The 25391-nt window shown below is 33.0% G+C and overlaps 4 protein-coding genes and 1 non-coding gene across 7 annotated transcripts; 3 read left to right on the forward strand and 2 right to left on the reverse strand.

The window, feature by feature from the left end:
* Positions 1–801: 801 nt before the first annotated feature.
* LOC125873203 (probable 2-carboxy-D-arabinitol-1-phosphatase) lies at positions 802–6495 on the forward strand. Its single transcript, XM_049554102.1, has 9 exons — positions 802–1219; positions 2535–2640; positions 2821–3037; positions 3132–3250; positions 3823–3921; positions 5127–5180; positions 5267–5365; positions 5455–5562; positions 5863–6495. The coding sequence occupies exons 1-9, from the start codon at positions 867–869 to the stop codon at positions 6235–6237; spliced, it is 1530 nt and encodes a 509-aa protein (XP_049410059.1). The 5' UTR covers positions 802–866; the 3' UTR covers positions 6238–6495.
* Positions 6496–12603: 6108 nt separating this feature from the next.
* Positions 12604–13561, forward strand: LOC125873210 (uncharacterized). Its single transcript, XM_049554110.1, has one exon. The coding sequence runs from the start codon at positions 12646–12648 to the stop codon at positions 13555–13557; it is 912 nt and encodes a 303-aa protein (XP_049410067.1). The 5' UTR covers positions 12604–12645; the 3' UTR covers positions 13558–13561.
* Positions 13562–15360: 1799 nt separating this feature from the next.
* Positions 15361–15516, reverse strand: LOC125875325 (U1 spliceosomal RNA). The gene has a single exon (XR_007447392.1). It is a non-coding gene; the product is annotated as a U1 spliceosomal RNA (small nuclear RNA).
* An 812-nt stretch (positions 15517–16328) lies between these two features.
* On the forward strand, positions 16329–19032 carry LOC125873214 (uncharacterized). The gene is made up of 3 exons (XM_049554114.1): positions 16329–16510; positions 18419–18578; positions 18660–19032. Exons 2-3 carry the CDS (start codon positions 18420–18422, stop codon positions 18705–18707), a joined length of 207 nt encoding a protein of 68 aa, XP_049410071.1. The 5' UTR covers positions 16329–16510; position 18419; the 3' UTR covers positions 18708–19032.
* Positions 19033–19265: 233 nt separating this feature from the next.
* On the reverse strand, positions 19266–24537 carry LOC125873201 (serine/threonine-protein kinase D6PKL1-like). 3 transcript variants are annotated; one of them, XM_049554099.1, is made up of 3 exons: positions 24382–24537; positions 21468–23374; positions 19266–20266 (listed from the first exon to the last, which is right to left on the reverse strand). In XM_049554099.1, exons 2-3 carry the CDS (start codon positions 23183–23185, stop codon positions 19408–19410), a joined length of 2577 nt encoding a protein of 858 aa, XP_049410056.1. In that variant the 5' UTR covers positions 23186–23374; positions 24382–24537; the 3' UTR covers positions 19266–19407. The 3 variants fall into 3 exon arrangements, with proteins under 3 accessions (XP_049410056.1, XP_049410055.1, XP_049410057.1); XM_049554098.1 differs by having other exon boundaries at positions 21468–23377; XM_049554100.1 differs by lacking the exon at positions 24382–24537 and adding an exon at positions 24220–24284.
* Between the last annotated feature and the right edge of the window lie 854 nt (positions 24538–25391).

Genomic DNA, 25391 nt, shown 5'->3' on the forward strand with positions numbered 1-25391 from the left:
GATATCAGTATCATTTATTCAATAGTGAATACTCTACATCAAAGTACTTAAAAGTAGTTGGACATCTTCACATGGTAGCTAACATGCTGGAGTCAGATAGGATTGAAGAAATTCACTCAAATCTCTTTCAATGAAAAATTGCATTGTATATAATATAAGAATAGATATTGATCACCTTTTGACTTATTTAAATATTTATTTCTTTTTTCTTCATATTTTGAACCCTTTAACAAAAATCAAAATCATATAAAGATCCAATATACTCCCGCGATTTTATCATGTGACGATTGCCTCTATGTTAAATTGGTGGACAGTATATATGTAGTATGTACTATATAGGATGCATTATTGGGTGTTTATGGCTTATGTAAATGGACATCCGATTCACACTAAAATCATTTGGCGAAACATAAATCCCGTGGTAAGTTATTTTTAGGGAAATATAAATAAGAGCATAGGTGAGTTAATTTATAATGATATCAATTCATTTGATGTTTGATATCTACATTAAAGTTCAATTCAATTTGAATTTGTATCGAAAAGTTTCACATTAAAGGTATAGCGCTTCCTAACAAAGATAAAACTATACCAATTTTACATAATCTTATGGCAAATATAAACTTTATTTTCCAAAAAGAAAACAAATTTTGGTTTATGGAAATAAAACTAAAAATAAAATTAATTAACACGTGTCGGTCTTTGGCTTCTTCTGATCCTTTGTTGCTGTAGTTGATTTTATCGAACCAAACCGAACGGTAACCACATAAATAAAAGTACTAAAAATTTCATCGTCTTTTAGCGCCAAAAATATTAGAGGGAATCACCATTTTCAGAAATAGAAGAAAAAAATCGAAGAAATTTACAGTATGTACTCCATAGCTGCAAGCTCTTTCTTCAACCCAAAACTACCCAAGAATTTGCCTTTTCACAATCCAAACAGACCCTTATTTGCAATTGTACGCTCTTCAAGTGTTGCTCAAGAAATCGATAAATCATCAGAGGAGCGGACGGAATCTCTGGGTTTAAAGGGTTTGGAATTTCCGGCGATAAAGGGGTGGAAGAGGGTGGTGCTGGTGAGGCACGGGCAAAGCACGTGGAATGCGGAGGGTCGGATTCAGGGAAGTTCCGATTTCTCAGTTCTTACCTCTAAAGGAGAATCTCAAGCTGAAACTTCTCGACAAATGCTTATTGATGACTCCTTCGATATCTGCTTTTCAAGGTTTTATTCCTAGATTTTTTATTTCCCTCTTAAATTTTCGTGAGAGATTTATGTTATTTTACCGAATTTACGATTGAAGTACTTTATGTATTGGGAATTTGGGATAGGATTATAGCTGAGATAACTCTGTCTAATAGGCACTTGCACGAGTAGGAACCAGTAAAAAAGTGGTATCAATTGACAATACAAGAAACTCAGGATTTACATGCTGCTGGTGGGAGGTGTCAAGTATGCCGTGGAATTAGTTGAGGTGCGCGGAAGTTGGCTCGAACCCCACTGTCATTAAAAAAATGAGTTTCTTTCAACTAGGGCAGAGTAAAAGTGACAACCTTTGTAGGTTGTCTGATGGACTGGTTTGATTGATCTGACATGGTTCCACTTGTGTCAACAACAACAAATAATCTCACAAGTGGGTCTAGAGAGAGTAGGATGTCTATGGGGTTGGGCCCAACAATGTGAACGAGCTCACACAAGCAGAGTTATGTTTCCATTTGTGTTAAATCCCTGAAATTATCATAAGGAGATGAAAATAAGTTCTTTCTTCACTTATTAATTTTAGTATTTCCTAGTTTCAAAATTTTCAGAGCAATCAAATGGAAATCCTGATAAGCATTAGGATATTTAATGAATAATACAGCTAGTGTAGTAGGTTTTCTTGACTAGGGAACAGTAGCCCCTTCATGTGTTAAGAGCCTTGGTTTTATTGACATGAAGAGAACTTTTTCTGATTTGGAGTAGCACCTAATCGGCTTGTAAATTTCTGGTCGCAACTTAAGGAATGGAATTTATTGCAACTACTAAGGCGTAGTATGTTGATTCTGAAGCATGGACACTTCTAGAAGAGTAATTTAGTGGTTATCCATGTCTAAAACCTTTTGGGTTGCTTGGCCATTGTTGACTTTTGGTATGTCCTAAGCATATCTGAAGACATGTATCTTGATTTTTTAGTTTTGTGAAGGTGCATGCTTAATGTGATAATTAATAACCTTGGAAAACAGGACATAATCGATTAAAGGTATCCAGAACCGAATCAAGCTCTCATTTAGAAGCCTTGCTTTGTTAAAGGTACATTTTGTAGTTTTATTGACTTAGAGCACAATCACCAGTCAACCTGATAATTTCAATTATTGACTTATCCTTGATCTTAAATACCGGAGAGAAGTTAAAAGGTTTCAAGTAGTATGTACTTAATAATCTGTAACCATAAATTGTATGGTAATTTCACTTTTAGCTGATGCATGTAGAGAAAAAGAGTCTCTTGCTATTCATTTTTATGTTTCTAAAATGATTGACAGAGGTAGCCTGCATGTTCCAGTCCACTGCGTCGCTCAAAGAGGACAGCTGAGATAATATGGGGTGCTCGTGAAGAGGAGATCATTACTGATTCTGACATGAGGGAAATTGACCTATACTCATTCCAAGTCAGTTGTAGTTTACACCTCTTCTCTGTGTTTTCCTCTTGGACTTGAAATCTGTGAATATGGCAAACGCTATTCTTGTTGTCTGTTTGCATGTGGACCACTCATACTTCAGTGTGACTGACAGGACTATGCGTCCGAATCTAATGGTATTCCTGTTGTGGAAACATATGTCTGTTCTAGGGCCTCCTAAAGCATGAAGGAAAAGCTAAATATGGTGAAGCTTTTCGTCAATGGCAAATAGATGCACCAAATTTCATTATTGACGGTCACTATCCAGTCAGAGAGTTGTGGGCTCGTGCTAAAAGCTGCTGGGACAAAATTTTGGTCCATGAAAGCAAGTCTGTTCTAGTTGTTGCTCATAATGCAGTTAATCAGGCTCTCGTTGCAACAGCCATTGGTATGCTTTACTTAATGTAACTAGTTTAATTTAAGGTTTCTAACATCTGCTAGCAGTCTGATCCTATCTTTTATATTTGTTTTACCATCATCAGGATTAGGAACTGAGTACTTCAGGATTCTACTTCAGAGCAATTGCGGCGTTAGTGTGCTGGACTTTACTCCACAACCTGAGGGCGGAACCCCAAATATCTGCCTTAATCGTTTAAATCAGGTATCCAGTAACACTTTTACTCAGTCTTAGGTATTAAATGATTATATATAAAGGTATCTAGAAAAGGAAAATTCTTTGCTATATCTTCGTTGTGACATACAGATTTGATCATCTGAAAATCTGCTGGCTTAGAAAAGGAAATTCAGCCTAAAATATCTTTTTTTCTGAAAGTTTCTAATACTGTAATAATATTCATTTATATACAATGATTGGTCCAGCACCCTATCTGAATGCAAGAATGTATAACAACAACAACTGTCATGCCTCAAATCATAAGCTAGTTTACTCTGCTAAATATGAATCCTCTATCCATATTGCTCCATTAGACTCATTTTAATCCCATAGTCTAATTAGGCTCTCAACACTAGAGGCTGTCAGATTTCATTTGATTTTCAGATAATCAAGGTCAACACATGACTTGTAGGTTCAATCTTCTTTTGATTCATTTTATTTTTCAACTACTTGATGCAATCTTTGTTCTTTATGGCTTTATCTGGAGTTTGAATTTCAAGACTATGGTTTGTCATATATCTGATTATCTTTCTGCTGTGGCTTAAATTTGGATAATGCAGACCCCAGGATCACCTGTAGCAGCGGGAAGTTCTGCAGGCAGAAAAACTAGTAAGCGGATCGTACTTGTTTGCCATGGAGTATCAGAGAGTGACCTAGAGGTATGCAGTAGGCAATGGACCGTAAACAGACATATTAGGCTCCTTGATTCTCATATCTGTGACATAAAAAAAGGTAGTCTATGAGACTATGACCCAGAAACAGCAGCTAATGTCGGGATTTATTTTTTCTTATGTGAGAACAAAACAAAGTTGAAAGCATGGATATTTTCTGAGAAGAGTCCGTTTGATCCTTCTTGAAGTATGAATCTGCAAACCTCTCATATAATTTTTGGTCAAAGACTAGTTTGAGTGCTACGCATTCATTTGGTACTAGGATTTTGGCTTTCAGCTGATAGAAGAACCTTATCTATCCATTCTATCATCCTCTCATGCGATCATTCTTGAAGATACCATCCTTATACACAATTGATGAATGGATAAATTAATATGAAGAAAGGCTATATACTAACCATTCCAGTGACCCTAACTTGAGATCACATAAATTTTCTAGAGGTGGAGAATGTACTGTTGAGCTTTGAACATACTAGAGTTCGTCCACCTTTGCAATGTCTTTAGGAACTTCGACTTGCAAGGGACTGCAGTTTCCTCTCTAATCAATAAAAAATTTATGGCTTCCACTTTTTAACTTCATGAAATTTAGTTTATCTTAGAAGTACTTTCAGAACTACAAATAACTGTACTTTTAGCTTATGGTAAGAGATATGGATGACACAACGATTGTACGTCCGCCGATCATATTTTCTGCTTGAGGATTTCAACATCTGTTTAAATGAAATCCTATCTTGGATGATAAAGCAGTAATTTATCAACCTGAGCATAAAGAAAGATAAGGATGATATAGGATGTCAGAGGTTACTTTCACATAGATTAAGTAATAGAAAAGAAGAAAAAAACCATGGTTGGTTGGTTGGGTAATCTTGGATGTGTCCATAATGCTTCTAAATGGATATCCTCAGAGACATAGGAAATTGAGATTGGGGCGTATGCACCTTGTGAATATTTCCCTGACTGGTAAACCTGGCTTTCCATTCGTAGATTAAGCATGGAGGTAGGGGAGTACTCAGGCATGTTGTCATCTACTGTATAAATTCTGATTTGTCCTCTCCTTAGCTTTCAGGTTTTTAGCTCCTATTCTGTTTAGCATGTTGGCTAGCTGTTCAAATTGCTCATTGTCTTTTGGGTATCCTTATCTGTTGCTTTCACCATTTTCTGCTCTTCCCTCATGGAAGTTGAAATTTGTACAGAGTAGTATGCCGTATACTGGAAATGGCCCCTTGAACATGCTTGGAAATATACAGGTAAGATGGTTCTCCTTTCTATAGTAGCATTCAGCTTCATTTCGGGGGTGTCACTACCTTACAGGATTTATTAAAATGGATGACAGGCTCAGAAAATAGCAGAGCTGCTTCTTGATCTGAAAGTGAATACTGTAGTCAGTGGAACTAAAATGGCATCTGTAGAGACAGCTGACACAATCACCAAAGTATGACCACTCAGATAGTACATTGATTGACGGTCTTTTATATAAAGAGCATTAGTTTTCTTAACACAAATTTATTCTGAATTTTATAGGTTCAAGAAGCTGCTGACTGCCTTGGAGCTGACTGTATCCCACGCTATGTGGAAACGAAGCAGATACCAGATCTGGATGTTGAAAGTATTCTTACACAATCAAAAAAGGCAAGAGACATGCTACTGATTTCCTAAACTGAAACAAGTTGATGAATTTACTTAAGAGGTTGTGTGCAAAACATTCTTAAGATAACCATTTTTTTTAAAAAAAAATCTTAAGATAACAATATAGGGATGCATTGAGATAGGAAAATTTAAATTTCTGAAGCCAAAGTCATAAAATATTCTTCTTGATTTGCTCAGACTAAATCTTGCATAAGATGGTGTTTCAACTTGTACTATTTCTCGCGTTCTAGTTTGAAATATTTGATGATTTTCATACTTAAATTTTCTCCGTTTCCTCTGCAGGATGCATCAGGATTGCAAAATGTTTCATCTGGTTGGTTAAATAGATTGGAAGACGACGTCACAACATCTTTATGGGACCAATCTGGGAAATCATGGAAACATCTATTGTATGAACTATCAAAAGGATCTGACCAAGACAATGTAGTCATTGCTGTTGGCCATCCTGCACTTCATATCGCGATGATGGGACACTGTCTAAATCTAACAAAGGAATGGTTGGGATCGTTTCATCTCAACGCAGGAAGTATTAGTGTTATCGATTTTCCTGATGGACCCTCGGGGACAGGAGTTATCCGTTGCATAAACTACACAGCGCATCTAGGAAGATGGTCAATTCCTATTACTAGATCAACGCAAGCGGATGAAGAATATTGAAGCGTGAATAATTTACAACATTGTGGTACTGAGACGATGTAAATCAACATTACAGTTCAGAAATATATCAGCTGAATATATATTACTGATAAATGGAAATGAGATTTCCAGTTTATTCAATTTCAAGGCCATGTAATAGACAAACATTGAGCTATTGATCCAATGGGCATTCATTTTCTGATGTGGTGCCACGTGGACATTACGTAAGACGAGTTGCCTGACGTGGCAACCTACTTGTGTTTTCAAAACCATATTTGAATAGTTAAAATGAGGTTGAAGGATAAAATTCCAGTATAAGTGTGTCAAATACTTTGAATCATTCTGAAATTAAAAATTAAATTCATTAATTAGCTATCAACATGTGCATAATGTTATATAAATTTTGTCAACAGTAGTAGAAAATTAAAAAAAAGGACACTCCCTAACAGAAAGAAAATAATTTTCACTTATAAAAATCAAGTAGCAATTTTTCCAGAAAAAGATATGCTAACTTATCTATCAATTGAGCAACAAAATTTTAATTATATACAACAATTGACCCTACAACAAAAACAAAGAAAAAAAAAGAAGGTTCATACTTCTAAGCAAGAATTAAATTAATTAGAATTCAATTTGTTGGAGCTCTTAACACTGATCGAACGTGCAATGATCTCAACTCAAAAGTCATACAAGTTAAAAACTAAAAGAATCAGCTTAAGATATTGTTAACTTATTTGTTTTAGAAAGTCAAATATACTTTTTGTCGGTTTTGACTTGAAACGAAATTTAAAAAAATAAATACTTTTTAATCTTGTAATCTTAAGCTAAAGTTATATAGAATGTAGCAAAATGTTCTCGTGTCTTAAAAGTGTCACGTGAAGAGTTAAAATTAAAGAATTGTCAAAAAACAAAATAAATATATTTTTTTTAAATTGACTAAAAAAAATATTAAACTTTTTAAGCCAATTTTCAGATGACAAACAATTTCATTTTTTTTAATTTTCCACCTGTGTCCACACGATTCTGTATTTGCCTATTTGGGATGGGGACTCGAACTCGAGATCTCTAATTATGGATAAGAATACTTACCCACTCTGCCTACAAAGGAAGGATCAAGGAATTTAAAGGTGTTATTCGTTTCCCTTTAAATAAATATCAATTAGACGACTTCTAAGAAGCTTATAGATTTACTTTTTTTTATTTTAAAAAGCTCAACTTTCTTCAATAATATTATAATTTCTGACTTTGGATTTACATTAATGGTGATACAGAAAGTGTATATTATATTGTTTGATTTTTTATATTTATTTCCTTTTATTTCGTAATTAGAGATGGAAAAATAATAATATTAAAAAGTATAGCATAAGAGTAGGACTTTACCTGTTGCCAGTAGATGAGATGTCCGTTTAGCTTTCTCTTTGTTTCTTTAATTAAATTAAATTTTTTAAAGTAGAAATAAAATAAAAATAAAAGAAAAGTCTATGTACATGCACGAAGACTTGTACTCTTTTTTTATTTGTCCATTTGATAAAACATTTCGTACATGAAAAAGAAAGAACACCTCTTACGAATTAAACTTTTCGAATTAAATTAATTATAATGAAGTCAGTATGGCAAACAAATTATAATTAATTGTTTCTCCTTAAATAGTTGTTAAGTCATGTCAAATATTGGATTTGCAAATTGTAAATTGCGGGTCTTCTGTTTCTTGTTACTTCACCACAAAACATGCTTGATCTAATATGGCTTAATTTGCTCACAAGAAAATATAACAACTAATTAAATATAATTAAGAAATTTTTTGTTAATTAAACAATTAAGCTACTTGCTGGATTCTTCAATTCATACTTAGCTTCCTCCCTAACTAGGTTCTTCCATAAAAAATTTCGTAATTTTGTACGTGAAATTTTTGCCGTTTATTCATTTTTGAGGTAGTTGTTTAATAAATGACTCTACTGAAAATCTTATGAGAAAATATTAGATCATGTATGGTGTAAAATATAATCTTTTAAGTTACATTAAACGTCTAATATATTGTCTGTGGGATTGGATAGTATAGCAATTAGCAAACCTATTAGTCTCGAATTGGATGTCATCCAAAAAGTTAATTTTTTCAAGAATTATAGTTACACAACTTTTTTTTTAAAAATATCGAAATATAAACATTGTCTTAAAAGGAATATTTAAGCAATTCAACCAATACGTACACGTAATTTCCACCATAAGTAAAATTAGCTACTTGACGTAGTTTATAGTATAAAAAAATAATTAAATTTACATTGTTAACGTAGGTAAGTTAAATTAAGGAAAAAATCTTTTGGCCAGAAAATTTGGCCATAATGATAAAATAACATATTTCACACTATGTTATTTTACCTTTTTAAATATTTTTATCTTTTTAACTTTAATACCTTTTAATTAAAAAATGGAAAAAAATCAATTTATTTTAAAATAAAAAGGATATTATAGACTTTTTAAATTTATGTCCAAATTTTCTGACCATTTAGCATTACCCTTAAATTAAACAATGAAAGAGATGGTTTTTTAAGCATGCGACTTGACAACTTAGTGATGAATACCTAATTGATTAATTAAATTAAAACAATACTTATAATATTTTTCTTGGGGTCTGAGAGAATATCTCGATATGCTGTAAGGTAAAAGTGAAGGAATTTAATTTCCTTTACTGTATGATCTTCATTATTCTATTATAATAATTTTACAATGAATTGCTTTCACGTTCTAGAGTAGTTTTCTACCTTACAAATGGAGTGCTCTTGTACGATAAAACAAACACCTTTTTTGTCTATAATTAGTACGGATTGTATATTTGTATTAAAAATTCATTTAACATGTATATTAATATATTTGATAATATCTGCCTTGAATTTTGAAACTCGTAAAATTCAAATTTCGATTCCGTCTTTTATTAGAATCCATCATTTTGATAGCATTCCATTATGAAAATTGTGGCAGGTTAATTGTGTTGATCAAACACTACATTTGCAGCGTTTTAACCACGAAGAAAAGAAGTTAATTAGTTAAATAATTAAGTTGGGATTTCATAAAAGTAAAACATGTGCAATCAACAAGTACTTTAGTTTTTCTAACACATGCAGTTTACCGATGGTGACAAATGTCAAATTAAAGTGTTTGGCTGCCAAACAAAATGGGATTTTTTTTGTAATAGAAAATAAAAGCATAAATTAGTTAAATAAAATGGTATAGTCTTTTTCTTTTCTCACCAAAACTTTGAGGACTAATCATCTTGAAACAAAACCTAAAAAAAAAAAAAAAACATGTTGTTAGTGGAAGATCCAAGGAATATTAGACTACATACATTGGACAGCTACAAATTGTGGACCATATATGTGACAAGTGATTCAATAACTGAAATTTGACTTTGAATTGATTTTATCTTTTTCTTGCTCTACTTTCAAACTAATTATGAGAGACAATTTTCTAGTTGATTTTTTGAGTTACTATATGATTTTGTATTAATAGATTTATTGAAGAATTTTACATTAGATGAAAAAGAAACTAATGGTCTCTTTACTATAGCCCTCTCAATAAGGTTGAGTCAGATTCAAAATCTATTCATTACAAAGTTGAGTCATGCCCAAAATCTCTATTCATTACGAGATTTCACATTTCAAATTTACTTTTCATACAAAACTTTATGATGTCTTTCTTTATCACTTTTTTTTCTTTTCCCTTTTTTGCGGGGGTTGAGGAGTGGGGTTGGGGATGCTCATCATTAGTGTAACTACTTGTTCTTTAGGTATTCCCAGTTAGGGTTTTGTTAGAATCAAAGCATTTTATTCTTTCTTTTGTCCTTTCCAATTTTAGCTTCTTTTCTAAACCATGTCGTTTTGGACCTTAAATAGATTAGTATTTCCCTTTCAATGAATCGAAAAGGGCCAAATATATCTCTATAATTCGAAATAGTTTATATATATATATATATATATATATATTTCATTTGACTATCCCCCATCAATTACATCACTATTGTTAAATTTGGGTATAAATTTATTTTTAATTTCGACAAATAAATATATAGCAAACTCAGAATTAAATGACTCAACAGTTGCCCCTAATTTTAAACACCAATTTTTATTTTTATTTTGGAAATCCACTCATACCTACTATGTATGAGAATATATTTGACCCTTTTCCGTTTAACATATTTTAATTTTGTTAAAAACATTCATTTTGGTGAAGAATTTCTTTTCTTTTTCCAACCGTATATGTTAATTCACTCTCTTTTTACATTAACTGGACAATGATGTGAAAGTAGTTGTTAAAAAAATTGAATAGATTCATGGGGGTTACAAAAAAAAAGAATTTAATTAATGTTCCTTCTCCCACCTGCAACTGCATGCACTATAAATTTAAGCTTACCAATACATAAAAAAAAACTACTTATTCCACTCAATGTCACAATAAAGATGATAATAAAATGTAAAAAAACAGTTACAGTAAGTGTACAAGAAAAAAAAAAAAAAGATCAAAAAGGGATAAAGAAGATAAAAATAACTCAAACTGATTCCTTTTAGTTTCTAAATCATATATTCGTCTCAAATTATTTGTCATATTTTATTTTTTTACACGTCCTTTTAAAAATATTTGTTCTACTATTAAAGTTTTGTTGAGTGGGAAATGGCGTTCATCTATATTGCTTGACTTTCATTGTTGAAATTTTCTCTACAAGACTTAATCATGAGACTTTATCGTGTAGAAAAAATTACACTTAATTCTTTATCCAATAGTACAATTTTATTTTTTTTAGATGCACCCACAAGTCAATTTTTTTATTTTATTTTTATTTATACCCTAAGAATCATTCAATGATCGTCCAAATTTTTAGTATGCAAACAGTTGATATTCCAGAAACTGACAATTTATTGCTTTTGAATCAAATCGTTTTTTTTTTAAAAAGAATTATTGGTCCAGTCATAATACTCTTTCTATCTCTAATTACTTGTTAATTTTTGAATTGACGCACTTATTAAGAAAAAAATAATTGACATTGTGACTTACCACTTCACCCCTATTAATTATGAAGTGGGTGAATTAAAAATTTAAGTTTTTCAAAAAGTTCTACCTTTTTCAAAGTAATTAATTGATGGTATAATATGTAATTTTTTTTTGTTATTTCTTGATTTGTCAAAATGGACAAGTAATTAAGGATAATTAAAAAAGGAAAAATGGACAAGTAATTAGGGACATAGGGAGTATCAAATGAGCCTAATTAGTATTTAAGGAAAGTCCAGATTTAATATATATTATATAAAAAGAAACTTTTGATCTATGTACACAAATAATTTTTTAATTTTTGTTGGAATCGAATGGTAGAAATTAACAAACTAAAAGAGAAATAATATTTAATATGATTTAATTAATTGATCAAATATGAAAAAATAAATATAAAAGAACGAATAAAAACTATTAAGTTAAAAAATTCCTTCTTTATAAAATTCTTTTAACGACTACTTTATGACTTCTATTGTGTTATTATGTGTTAGAGATTATTATTTTTAAATAGAAGTCCAAAATATTTTTTATAAGAAAAGGGTTACCTAAAATAAATGAAGTAAAACAATCAACATGGTAAATTCCTTAACCTTCCTTCGAGAAAAAGGTAAAATTCAAAATATAGTAATATAATCAAGATAAATTTTAATAATATTCTGAGTGTATAATTCTTTGACGAGATGTATTTTACTGAAGTACATATTAGTCAATCATTAATGCTTGAAATAAAATTACAAGACAGTTTGCATTCAATGGTGTGACCTAATGGTAAATGAATTGATCGAGAATCTTAAGGTCTCAGGTTCAAAATTTTATGAAGACCAAAAATATTAGGTGATTTTTCTTATTTATCCTAGTCTTGATAGACAGAGTAACTTGAATAGGTATTGTGTAAAATTAATAGATACACAAAAGCTGGCCTAAGAGAGAGTTGACCATTAATATGCAACTTCTACAACATTTCCACTTTCATCCATCTTAATTACTCCACTACTAATCTATGGTCCTTAAATTAATTAATTTTTACGTTAGTAGTATCTCAGATGAACTGGCAAAAGAGAATAAATAAATATAGTCCTTAAATTAATAAATTAGTCATAGAGTTTCTTGTTTTATTTCCCTTTTGCCCTTTCTCCTAAGTTGCAAATTTTAAGGTGAGAGAGAAAAAAAAAAACAAAGAATAATATTTAATACTCCTACCTTACATGGGTTGTCAGTAAAGAGGATTTATAGTTCCTTCCTCCTTTTTTATTTCCTAATTTGAATTAAATTCCAAAAACAAGTCCTTCCAAATCTCTATTTTATTTCTTTCTATATATATAAAAATAAAATAGCCTCAACTCCTTATTTCCCTTCGGATCCCTTTTCTTCTTCTTTTAACAAAAAAAAAAAATGAGAGATTTTGCTTCTTGTTTCAATGAATATGCTGTACAAGTTTCTGATAATACTTCTTGTTCTAGTTACTCAAACTCTGCTTGTATCCCTCCTTCTATAATTCCTTCAGTACAAAACACTGTCAATTGTTTGTACAAAGTCAATTTATCCAATAAAAAACATGTGTTGATCACAATTTCATGGTGCAAAACAAATGTAACACAAGGCCTAAGTGTACACTTTGGTGATGATCATCCAAATGTATTCAAACTCAACACGAATACGCGTCTTTTTAGGAAGAAAAAGGGAAGTAAATCAATGGATTTGGATAATTTTAAGGTTGAAATTATATGGGATTTGTGTGGAGCTAGGTACTTAAGTAGTGGTCCTGAACCAATTGATGGATATTATGTATTAGTCATAGTTGATTCACAACTTGGACTAATTCTTGGTGATATGGCTGAAGAAGCATCATTAAGGAAGTTGAAAAATGGAATTCCAATGGCTAAATTTTCATTGGTTTCAAGACAAGAACATTTTTCTGGAAATACAATTTATTCAACCAAGGCTCAATTTTGTGATAGTGGTAACATTCATGATGTTTTAATTCGTTGCAACGGCGAAAATGATGGACTAAAGCATCCTGTTTTGACAGTTTATATTGATAAGAAGATGGTGATTAGAGTTAAAAGATTGCAATGGAACTTCAGGGGAAATCAGAGTATTTTTTTGGATGGATTGCTTGTTGATCTAATGTGGAATGTTCATGATTGGTTCTTTAATCCAGCTTCTGGTATTGCACTATTTATGTTTAGGACAAGAAGTGGTATGGATAGTAGATTGTGGCTAGATGATAAAGACAAATTCCTCATCAAAGATCAAGAAAAAGTTGAATTCTCATTGTTGATCTATGCTTCTAAGAGCACATAATGATAAGGTTCTTGTTTTTTCTTTATTTAAATCTTGAAAAAAAAAAATTCATCTTTGATAGATTTGAAATTGTATATTGAACTTTTGTGGCTCTTGACATTTTATTGTACTTGTAGATTGCTAGATTTGGAAGATTGTATGTTCCTGTGTTTTTTTTTGTGTTGTTTGTTTGACTAATCTGGATTCTCGCTGTTTAGAGTAGACAAAAGAGTTGAGACTCTCTTGACAATGATCATCATGTTCATTTAATTTCAATTATTTTCTTTGTCCAATTTGCCTACAAAGATTAATTTTTTTTTCCAAGAAAAGAAAGAAGTGCAATTTTTGAGAGACATATTAAGGGAATCATACACACATGTTTGAGTTAGGTGAGTGTCTTCCCTTACCATAAGGCAATCAAAGTGAGATTGCCAGGTAGGTTCAAACAGATTGGATGTGATCTTTAATGATAACCACATTCATGTAGGCCCTTTTACCTCTTCTTTTTAATTGAATCTCTCATTAGTCATTGTTGTACTTTTACTTTTAGTCTATTGCTAAGAATTATGGCATGATATTGTCATAGAAAGGCAGCAAGAAACATGCCATATGTAACCATAGTCTTAACTATATATTGTTCCAACCAAGTTCCTATGATGTATATATATCGGTATATACCCAAGTACTAGTTAGCTCATGTGTCTGCCTATATCAGTGGTGGATGTAGTAAATTCATTAAGTTTAAATTTTGGATCGCATATTCTCTCTCCATCGATCCTCGATTAAGGGCATGGAGAGGAGGATGGTTGGACTTGGACCTAAGGGACTTACCTAGTTGGAAAAAAGCTACAAGTAATCAAGGCAACTAAACCATAAAAGATGATAATCGAGTCAACACTCAATAACGTAGTAGCTTAGTGATTAATTAAGTCAGTATTAATATTCCGATAGAGATAAAATTAACAATTTTTTAAAATTTGAGTTACTAGATATTCGTAAAATTAGTCGAGATGGTATTAGTACATAACTTCAAGTTGAGACAAGGGAACAGGGAGGAAAGTGGACCAAATCCAACTTGTGATTAATCTTTTGTTGGTCATAACTCATAAGAAAGGTACAACACTAAAACACTCTATTCATCATGAACCCACCTCCAAATTGTACAAAAGCACTTGCACCTATCAAAATTGATCCTATTAAATGATTAAAAAGAGATATTTAATTTTCAAAATTAGGGTGGGTGAGAGTTGCTTAACTGTATTAGGTATAATAGTTTCACAATTTCATTTCATTAATTGTGATAATTAATATTGTTCCCCCTATTTTCTTTCTATTTTTTCTGCAGTGGGATTTGTACTAAGAAAGAACTCAGTTGTGCCATACATCAGCATTTGGATAAGACAATGGAGATATTTTATTAATCATAAACCAATGGGGAAATGACAAAAGAGGAGAAAATAAATATGCATTGTCTTAAATGTGTTATGATTTTAATTCTTAAAATTCTTTTAAAAATATATATAATATGTGTGGGAATTAAAATCACTGAATAGTGAGTGCCTACCATACATGCTGTACTTTTCATTACTTAACAAAGTACCAGTTGTCATTGATTATTCGTAGTATTTATATATGGTGTATAATATGAATAATATAAGTTAGTACTAATTATCATTTCATCCGTCCTCTATTAGTTGTTTACTTTGTCTTTTACACATTTTTAAGAATATTTATACTCTTGGTAAAATTTAAATGTTTATCCATCCGTTATTGTTCACTATTCAATAACGTGGACAACTAATATGAAACAGAGGGAGTATTACTAATAAGAATGTCTATACAAGTCTTCTCTGCCCAAATTATGACGTATAGACTCAATCGCTTGAGCTAATCATAGACGAGTACCCCTCCAAAATGCAATAAAAGTCACTAATCTAGACCATGAGTCATCTTGATCACCTATTGACCTCGTCCAAGTGTTACACTAATAGTAAATTTGTATATTATATTTTCATTTAGTTTTACCAAAAGTTTTTCTTTTTGTTAAAAAAAAAACCGAATAGTCAAAATCCCAAAGAAAGGAATTCATTTTTATTAATAGGTTGATTACATGCCACTACTTAAATTTTTATAAAAATAGCTTGTGTGTTAGAAGTTCACCTCAAATTCGGGCGAATCATCGATAATTCTTAATAAATTGACATTTATTTTGCATACACAAATCTTAACAGATTGTCGAGATTTTATTATAAATTACATCTCATAAAATATAAATTATTCACAAGTTCTAATAAATTGTCAAAAGTACCTACAGATAGGGAACTTGCTTTGCATGCATGTCTTGACAAATTGTCATGACTTGACTCTAAATTGTGTTAAAACTTTGAACAATTTATTCACAAGTTTTGAAAATTTGTCAGAGATGTTGAACATGTACAAGTCGAGATAGATTTTCAGAATTTTAGTGCAAATTATATTATAATTTTGAAATGAATCATATACAAATCTTGAAGAGTCGTTATAATTTGAATGGATAGACATTTCACCAACATAATTTTGCTTCTAAATTGGTTTAAATCAATCCAACAATGCTATTCTTTAACTTTCTTTTGCCAAATTAATTCAAATTTATAAGTTCTGCATACAACGTTAACCACTCAATGGAAACAAATAAGAAACAAAAATGATACGTAACACAATCAATATAATTTTATAAATAAAATTAAAAAAAAAATGTGTACACATGCTTTAAACAACTTTTTTTTTTTTTTTTTTAGCATACGGAGGAGAGAAGTAGAGTAGACATTCTGAGGGTGTTTATATTTGCAAACTTTTAAATTTGGTCAAAAGTTAAATAGTTGGAAATTCAATTGGATCGGAATTTTCTAGGGTTTAGCCTCGATTCAACTAATTGATTTTCTTCATCGACGCTTCCCTGCTCATCGTCTTCAGCTTTCTCTCCGTCGCTTTCCAAGTGAGTTCATCTTCAAACCCTAGTTTCTATGCTTTCTTAATATCATTAGGGTTTCATTCTGACCTGTTGATTCATAATCAGTTTCCTGTTTGTTTGTTGTGAAAATTTTATCTTTAGTCTGATTTTGCAGTTAATGATATATCATTTGTTGTTGAGTAGATTGATTTGATTTTGTATCACTTTTTTAGATCCGTTTTTCAATTTGTTTACGTGTGTTTAAAAGTAGATCTGTTTTTGTGATGGATTCATTTCATTGTTATACAGGTTCTTTCGCTGTTGGTAAACTAAGATAGAGTAGTTTCTTTTTATTTTTACTTGGATTGGATTCATGTTTGCGTAGTTTTGAAGCTCACCTAGTTTGTTGGGTCAGCTCCTAAAGGATAGGCTGTATTTGACTAGATGAAGATAAGAATAACATGCGTTGATTCAGTTAGCGAGATGACTCAATTCTGCAGTTCGAGTGACGTTGGGGGTAATTAAGAACCACAGTTGATCCATATGGTGCGTTAGAAAATGATTATTAGGTTTCTCTTTTAGATTTTGTGGTTTCTTGCGTTATTATCTATAGGAGCATTGAGCTGTAGGACTATCTCAATTCATTTTATTAACATGAAGAGGAATGATAAGGTTGCTTAGGTATAATGTTCTTAGGGAATAAGTGAAAAAGAAATGTCTTTGTTTGCTTAAGTTGAGCTACAAAAATGAGAGACTAAGTGAATAATAATACAGTCTGATGGAAGGGTTATGTCTTTGCTGTTAGGTCATGCCATGCTTATTACTCATTTGGTGCAAAAATCACTTAAATCACAGAGCTAATTGGCTTATTCATTAAAACATGGTGGTGGTTGGACTTTACATATCTGTAACCATATAACCTTTGATGTTAATATGGGTTAAAATATCATCCTGTTTTTTTTTACCCCTGATTTAACTATGCCACCAACATATGTGATCAGAGCATTTGTGCCTTTTCTTCTTAATTCTCTTAATCAGAGGAAGTGATATTATACTTGTTCAATGGGAATTTGAAGGTGCAAGCCATGGTTGTCATATGATCAGTGTGTTGCGGTTTCTTTTTGAATAGTTAAATCTTAAGAGTCTTGTTTTCCTTTTCACTAGATCCATTGAACTTGATTCTACTAAAAACCATCTCACATCTCAGCCTTTCAGCTTGACATAGCATCTATATTTTCTTTTCATTCTTCTTCAAGAGTTACAGTTACCATTAGAACTTACCAAGATTCATTTGAGAAAACAGAGACAACTCCCACTTAAAATGGAGATCTCACTGGGTGTTCCATCACCACCAGTTCATTTTGGTTCTTGGGGCAGGTTGGGGGNGGGGGGGGGGGGGGGGGGGGGGGGGGGGGGGGGGGGGGGGGGTGCTGTCTCTTTTGGTTATGCCATCTTATTAGTTTGCATGCTGCTTTACAGAGATGAATATATCACCATACGTTATGTTTTTAAGGAAAAACTCTCATTTACTTGTTATAGATAGAATCTTCAATTAGGCCTGTAAAACCCAGAGCACTCTGGCTCTGCTTCTTTGTTGTACTGGAGACCTTAATTTGGTGGATACCTTTATGCACTTTATTCAAATGACTGGATGTTCTACCTGTGCCTTCAGCCATATGCATTTCATGCACTTTCAAATATTATTTTATGCTGATGGACTACAAGTTCAATTGCACCTCTTTTCTAGAGTAAATTATTTTATGCAAAGCTTGTTTTAGTTATTTAAGCATCCATGAAAGATTCACTTCTCTCGTAGTGTGCCACAAATATGTTAAAAAGAAAAAGAAAGGAATGCTGCGGATGTTAACCATCCTAACGTGGTGCAGGTTAAACTGATTGGTTATATTCATTTTATTATGAGATTGTAAATTTACAAGTTGTTGAATAACACAGGATGTCAGAAGAAGCACCTTTCTATCCCAGAGAAAAGCTTGTTGAGAAGCAAAAGTTTTACCAAAGCGTCCACAAGCACACATACTTGAAAGGTCGTTTTGACAAGATCACCTCAGTGGCCATTCCAGCTGCTTTGGCAGCTTCTGCTTTGTTTATGATTGTGAGTTTTTTTGAAATTTTTCTAGATTGCTTTATCTGCTGTCTTGAATCAACTCTAATGGTATTCTGGATTATATTTCAGGGGAGAGGGATCTACAACATGTCTCATGGCGTAGGGAAGAAGGAATAAATGGTGGCTTCTGCTCGACCATTGTTCCTATGGTGGCTGAAGTTTGAAAGGAGATAATTTCGGACCTGTTTGTTCTTTTGTGGATTTTTAATTATCAGTAGCTAATACTAGTCACTTGGACGCAGACAATAGAACATGCCGATTTATGGCATATGCTATCAGTACTCCGCAGCATAACACATTTTCTCCTCTGTTTAGGGGTTCTGCATATTTGTATTAAACGGTGTTTGTGTGGAAATAAGCATGTCAATTCCTGGCTCTCCTTAACCCTGTATTATGTGTTCCCAACCATAAATGTTTAAATATCCTGCTGAGCTTTTGCCTATATATTTGATCAAATCATCTACTCTTCGAAAGAGTTATATATTTCTTCAAAATCAAAACGCTATAAGTTATGTTATATTCACTTTATTGTTGATGAGAATTTAGGACCATTATATTTCAACGGATCTTTATATGAGACTTAAACTAATATGCAATTGGTAGAATCACCATGGCCTAGGAGATTTGATTTTGTAGCTCTTTAAATCCAATTTTCACATCACGAGCAAAACATCGTTATAGAAACATGGTATTTTGGGCTCTTCAATTGACGCCAAGTTCTGGATTCTACACTATGCTATATATACTACTTACATGGATCACAGATATTGTGTTAAAAAAGAGAAAAGAAAAACAAATCTATCCATTCTAGTATAAGCTAAAACATCTCAAACGCAATGTCCTCTCCTATACTTTTGAACTCTTTTTGAGACTTGGCAATCTCCTTGTTCTGTTGGTTGGTATCAGGGATTACATTTCCCAAGTCACAGAATCTAGGCAGTTCTGGAGGTGTTTCACATCGTATCAGCGCCCAGTTCAGTCCCTCGAAGAACGGATGCTGCTTTATCTCTGCAGCTCCTTTCTCAGCTCCCAACCTATTCTCTGGTTCCTTTTGCAATAACCGTCTGATCAAATCTCTCGCACTAGAGCTAACCACAGGATATGAAGGGAACTTGAGACACTGAGAAACCACATTTGCTAATGTATCCTCATTTCCTGGTCCTTTGAAAGGTGTCCTTCCATATAACAGTTCATATAGAAAGATACCAAAGGTCCACCAATCTACTGCACTGCCATGACCTTCTCCTTTGATAATCTCTGGAGCGAGGTACTCATGGGTGCCAACAAACGAGTTGGATCGGGCATCAGTTGGCTCCACCACGAGCTGTGGCAAAGGTGTGACTTGTGCAGCTATGTCAGCCTTTAGCTTACGTGTCTTTGATGTTGCAGATAAAAATCTAGGGGTGAAGCAGGATACTTGCCAGGATGGATGTAGGCAAAAGGGGTCTATGCAGCTAGATTCCGAGCATGGACTGGACGTCTTTGGAGGCTTAATCACAGGAGAACATGATTTCACCAACATAGGATTAACAACACACCTAAGAGACAAATCAAAATCAGACAGCATGATGTGACCATCTTCTCGAACCAAGACATTCTCTGGTTTTAAGTCTCGGTATATGACTCCAAGCATGTGAAGGTATTCCACAGCAAGAAGAACTTCAGCTACATAAAATCTGCGTAAAGAATAAGAACAACAGAATAATGTCAAGATCACATAGCAAACCACTGAAACTGTGTCTCACGTGATGAAAATGACAAACTGCTCCCATCACCAGATTACTGAGAAACATTAGGAGGACTTGTCCAACAAAGTAACTTACAAAGCACAAGATATTTACTAAAACACAAGTATTTTGGAAAGTTATTCAGTAAAATTTGAAAGAGTAGGCTTGACATATTAGGTGTCACCTCAGATACTAAACTTTAAGAAAAAGAATGACTGGAAAGACAGGTTGCGTATCTCAACTCATTCACCAGAAACTAACTCGATAAAGTCTCCATAGTCCATACAAAGTGGGAATTCACTTCCGGATGCGAGATGAAGCATGTGGATGCCATGGAGAAGATATGCAAGTTCAGTGACAAGTCACTTTCATTGTTCACATATTTTCACTACATTTTCTTCTTCTCCACTTCTTTTGTTTGATTCATCCCTTCCACCCACTTCCCATGTTTCCGTTGAATCGACTTTTATCTCTGTTCATATCACTAGTTGCTAATGATTTTAACTTTAGCAGCCTTCAATATTTTGCATCCACTGGAATATGGGACACTCTTCAATCAAGAAAAACATATATAACAAAGATTCAAGGAGTTCTAATGCACTGAGACATGCTCAAGAACAATCCTTCGTGAGGGTTGGAAAATGGAATGACCAAAAAGAAGAAATTAAAGGAAATTGAAAGATTATTTGACATAACTAGACCCCTGAGCTTTCCGAAAATTACAGGGAAACCCCTTAAGCTTAGCAGAGTAAGAGATTTCCCTATAAGTTTGATTAACCTCCCCTGATTAAGTCAAATTGAATTCTAATTTTGTTGAATAAAACAAGTGATAGCATAAAGCAAGCTATTATCCATCAGCAAGTGACAAGTAAAAGTCATTTTGTGGGATGCAAAAGATAATCTAGTTTATTGAAGAAAGATATTTCTAAAGTCTTAACGTAAGGGCTTCAAGACATGCATAGCTTCGTCAACTGGATAGCAATCATGAAAAAGAGAGTGACCACAAATATATCTGCCCACCTATATTACCTGTTATAGGAAAGAATAGTTCTATTTGCAGATTTATTTGCCTTCTCTCTTGGAATCTAGATTAAGAATAGGCATAAACAAGAAATAGTTTCAGGGAAGAAGTAACTATAATAAAAGTAACCTGACTGCTTGTTCAGAGAAATTCTTGTTGGCTTGCTTTTGTCGGAGCACATGCAGATCACCTCCTGGACAATATTCCATCACTAAACATGAATATTTGTCATTGGTAATATGAGCATAGAGTGTAGGAAGAAAAGGATGATCCAGAATTTGCAGTATTTCTTTTTCAGTCTGCGCTCTTGTCATCTTCCTCCTGCTGGTCAGAAAGTCATTGTCCATAACTTTCACAGCAAACTGACAGTTTGTGCCCATTAGCTCAGACAGATAAACAGTCCCAATGTCCCCTCCACCAAGTTTTTTAAGCATCTTAAATTGCTTCAAACTAATGTTTCCATGCTGCTTCTGAATACAACGAATGGCTTCCCATCTCAAATCTACGGACATATGAGGCCGATATCCACTACGGCTAGACCCACTGCGATAGCTTTCTTCGCTAAGGCTTGTGGTGCTGCTGTAATCCCCAATGCTACTCTTTGAACTTTGAGATATCTCTCCTTTTTCTCTTGATAATGATCTTTCATCACCTTTTTTAACTATACATCTTGTTCTGTTACAACTACTTGATCTGAGACCAGGTTTAGTAACACTTGATTCCAGAATAGATGTGCTAACTTCTATACTATTTTCACCACATGATTCTGAAGGTTCTTTATCCTCTTCTCTCTGATCATTCCTCAGTACATATTCAGGTGTCTGACAAGGAATCTCACTGGTACTACAACTCAAATAATTGTCAATTCCACCATTAGATTGCTTGGAACTGTTGGTGAGAGCAGAAATGACGTTCTTCTTAACAAACATTCTGCTTCTGGAAACTGGTCTCATCAAACTTGGACTGCTAGAAGTAGGTCTCATGACTTTATTTCCAGTAATAGAAGTACATGAGCAAGAGACAAGATCAGAATCTAGTGCCTGCTCTTTGTCGGATGGGATTACCATTGTTGGAGCTTCATCTGAGAGAGACACTGTCTGGGCTTCCACTTTATTAGCAGAAGTGGCAGTTGAAGATTGTGGTAGTTCCAGAAATAATTTCCGCTCTGATACTTCTTTCAAGTAACCAGAACCAATATCAGTAGAGTGAGGACAAGCCTCCTTTCCATCTGAAATTTCACTTATTTCTGCACCATGTTCCATTGCACCTTTAGAAATATGGCAAGAATCAGCAGCATAAGTAGATTTTTCTTTAGAAGGTACATGTTCATATTCAGTAATCTGATCAGAAATATTTGACACACTCCTATCTGGGATGAGGGATATCTCCACTAAATTCCCTACACCTTCATTGACAGTATGTTCAGGGACATTATCCTGAACAACAACAGGTCTGTAAAGGCTTTTGACAGCCCCTGTCTCTGAGACGCCTGACAGCCTGGACGCTTTTGACGACCGCTTCTTCACAGCAGCAAGCTCTGATGCCTGAGAGATGCATAATCCTCTGAAGGCCTGCTTCAAACTTGCGGGCTCAGAATTATCAAAACCTGATGCTCGAGAGGGGCTAGATCGCATTGGTCTCTTCATTGCGCTTTTGTTGAAAGCATCTTTGACACCCTGTTCTGATTTACTCACACCTCTACGGGGAGTCCTAATTTCTATAGCTTCAAACAGCTTGTTAATATCATCCTTCATACAATACTGTTTATCGGTTGCAGGATTTAAGTCCTCTATTGACTCGGTAATTTCACTAGTACCAGGCAACCCACCCATTGCTTCTAGAAGCATATCTAAGACGATGGACAAAAGCAAGTCTGATGTGGCCACCAAAAGTCTATCTAACCCGTCTCAGACTAAGCAATATGGAGAGAAAGAAGCAGACAAATGGAACAGTGCATCAAAAGACCTCCAAAATGGTTGTTGATCATATTGACAACTGCCTCTTTACTGCATTCAGTATGCAGCAGCATTTCTTATCTGCTACAAATGAAGAAGTTCAGCAAATCACAGATGAATAATTAATTCATAAGATAAATTGAGTCATTTAAATCCAGAAAAAGGATTTATACCACCACATGCTATGTCCTTTGTAATGCTTCTATTTTAATTACTGCAGTTGGGAATTGAAGATAAAGGACTAAGCAGTCCTCTAAATTATAAACCTGCCGCTAAAATTCATGCCATTGTACACCTATCTATAGCATCTACAGCCAGTTGTAAATATGTTCTTTAAAGACAACCAATTTAAAAATAAAACTGTGTAGATTTTGGTACTACTTTAGACAACCACCATGAATGACAAGTTTAAAAACAATTAAGTTTCCAACATAACTTTAACTCTCTTGCTCACTCATTAATTCTCAAAACTGTTAACTAACATAACCACTTCATTTTTCTATTTCATCATAAGTTCTAAATTGTCAGGGTCTATCGGAGACAACCTCTCTACCTCCCAAGGTAACTCTCCCTAGACCCGACTTGTGGATCGGATTACACAAGTTTGTTGTATCATAAGTTCTAAATAACATTAATTGTATATATACATTGCTCCAACAATTTCATTTGCACTTGTTTTCATGCAAATTTAGAGCCCAAGTTTCAAATCAAAATCCACCAAATCAAGCTACAATTTGAAAAATCCAATATAATACACCGAATTATCAGCTAATCTAAGAAAAAATAAAATCCAAGAATAACATTAGAGAATAAGGCAACCCAGAAAGAAAGTTAAAACCTTTCAATATTTAATAGGGATCAAGAAACAATAAATCTCCCAGCTTTATGAAAAGAAAATGAACCAACAAAAGCAAATAGGATCTTACATATATTTCAATCAAGAGCAGAATAAACAAAACCCAGAAAGGAGAAGCAGCTTTAAGACTACCAACTGCAAACATTTTTTTAAAAAGGAAGAAAGACAATTATAAAGTTTCCACCTTTAAACAACTAACATATAAGGAAAATGAAAGAGATAAAGCAACAACCTGAATCAAAAAAAGGAAAGCTAAATCTCCATAGTACAAAGAAGAAGAATAAGGGTAATTTGAAGGTGTATGCGCATGTGAGAGAGAAGGGTGAAGGTGAAGACTCAAGAATGAGAAAGTTGAAAACTTTGAAGGAAAAAGAAGAAACCCCATAAGTGATTAGATTACTACTTTTAGAGAGAGAGAGAAAAAAAACAAAAAAAGAGGGTGAAATTGAATGAGGAAAATCACGAGAAATGACACTGTTGTTTTGCTCTGTATATTTGTCTTTCTCTCTGTATATATCTTTCCTATGTTTGGGGAACTCCAAATTGGCGGAAAAGGGGAAAAAGCTTACACTGCAGAGACGAACAAGACTTGAGGGCCATTGTATTCCAAATCCCAATTAAAGACAAGTATTGTCGTAAATTGCCTAATTAGTAAAATTAATTAAAATAAAATTATATCGTTAGGTTAATTTAATTGATTGTAACGGGTTATTTCTATGTTTCAAATTATCATATCAGCAACGTACTGCTACAATAATAACAATTTACAATATGTTTTAATTGAGATAGAGTGTACACCGACATTACATCTACGCAAATTGGTTTAAATAAGATGCTGGCAATTGTTTAACATTAAATGAAAAGGTCAAGTTTTAGTATAAATAAGTTGTTGGAAATTGTTTAACAACATTAATTGAAAAAATGTGTGCACATATATATACAATAAATAATACCTGGTAGATAGGGCTCTTTATTCGAAATGCTGATTTTCTTTAATAAGCTTAACAGTACACTCTCTAACACGTTACTTCCTCTATTTCAAAATATTTATCCTTCTTACTGAAAAATATATGTATATATCAGAATATTTAGCATTTTATAAGCTCAACATAAAATAATTTTTTATATTATTGTTATTCTTGAAAATTATAAATATCTTAATTATGACACATAAATAGAATAAATATTTAATAAAAATAAATTATATATTATAAGATAAATAAAGATAAACTAGTCAAACAT

Source organism: Solanum stenotomum, chromosome 8 (assembly GCF_019186545.1).
Source record: "Solanum stenotomum isolate F172 chromosome 8, ASM1918654v1, whole genome shotgun sequence".
Taxonomy (NCBI): Eukaryota; Viridiplantae; Streptophyta; class Magnoliopsida; order Solanales; family Solanaceae; genus Solanum; species Solanum stenotomum.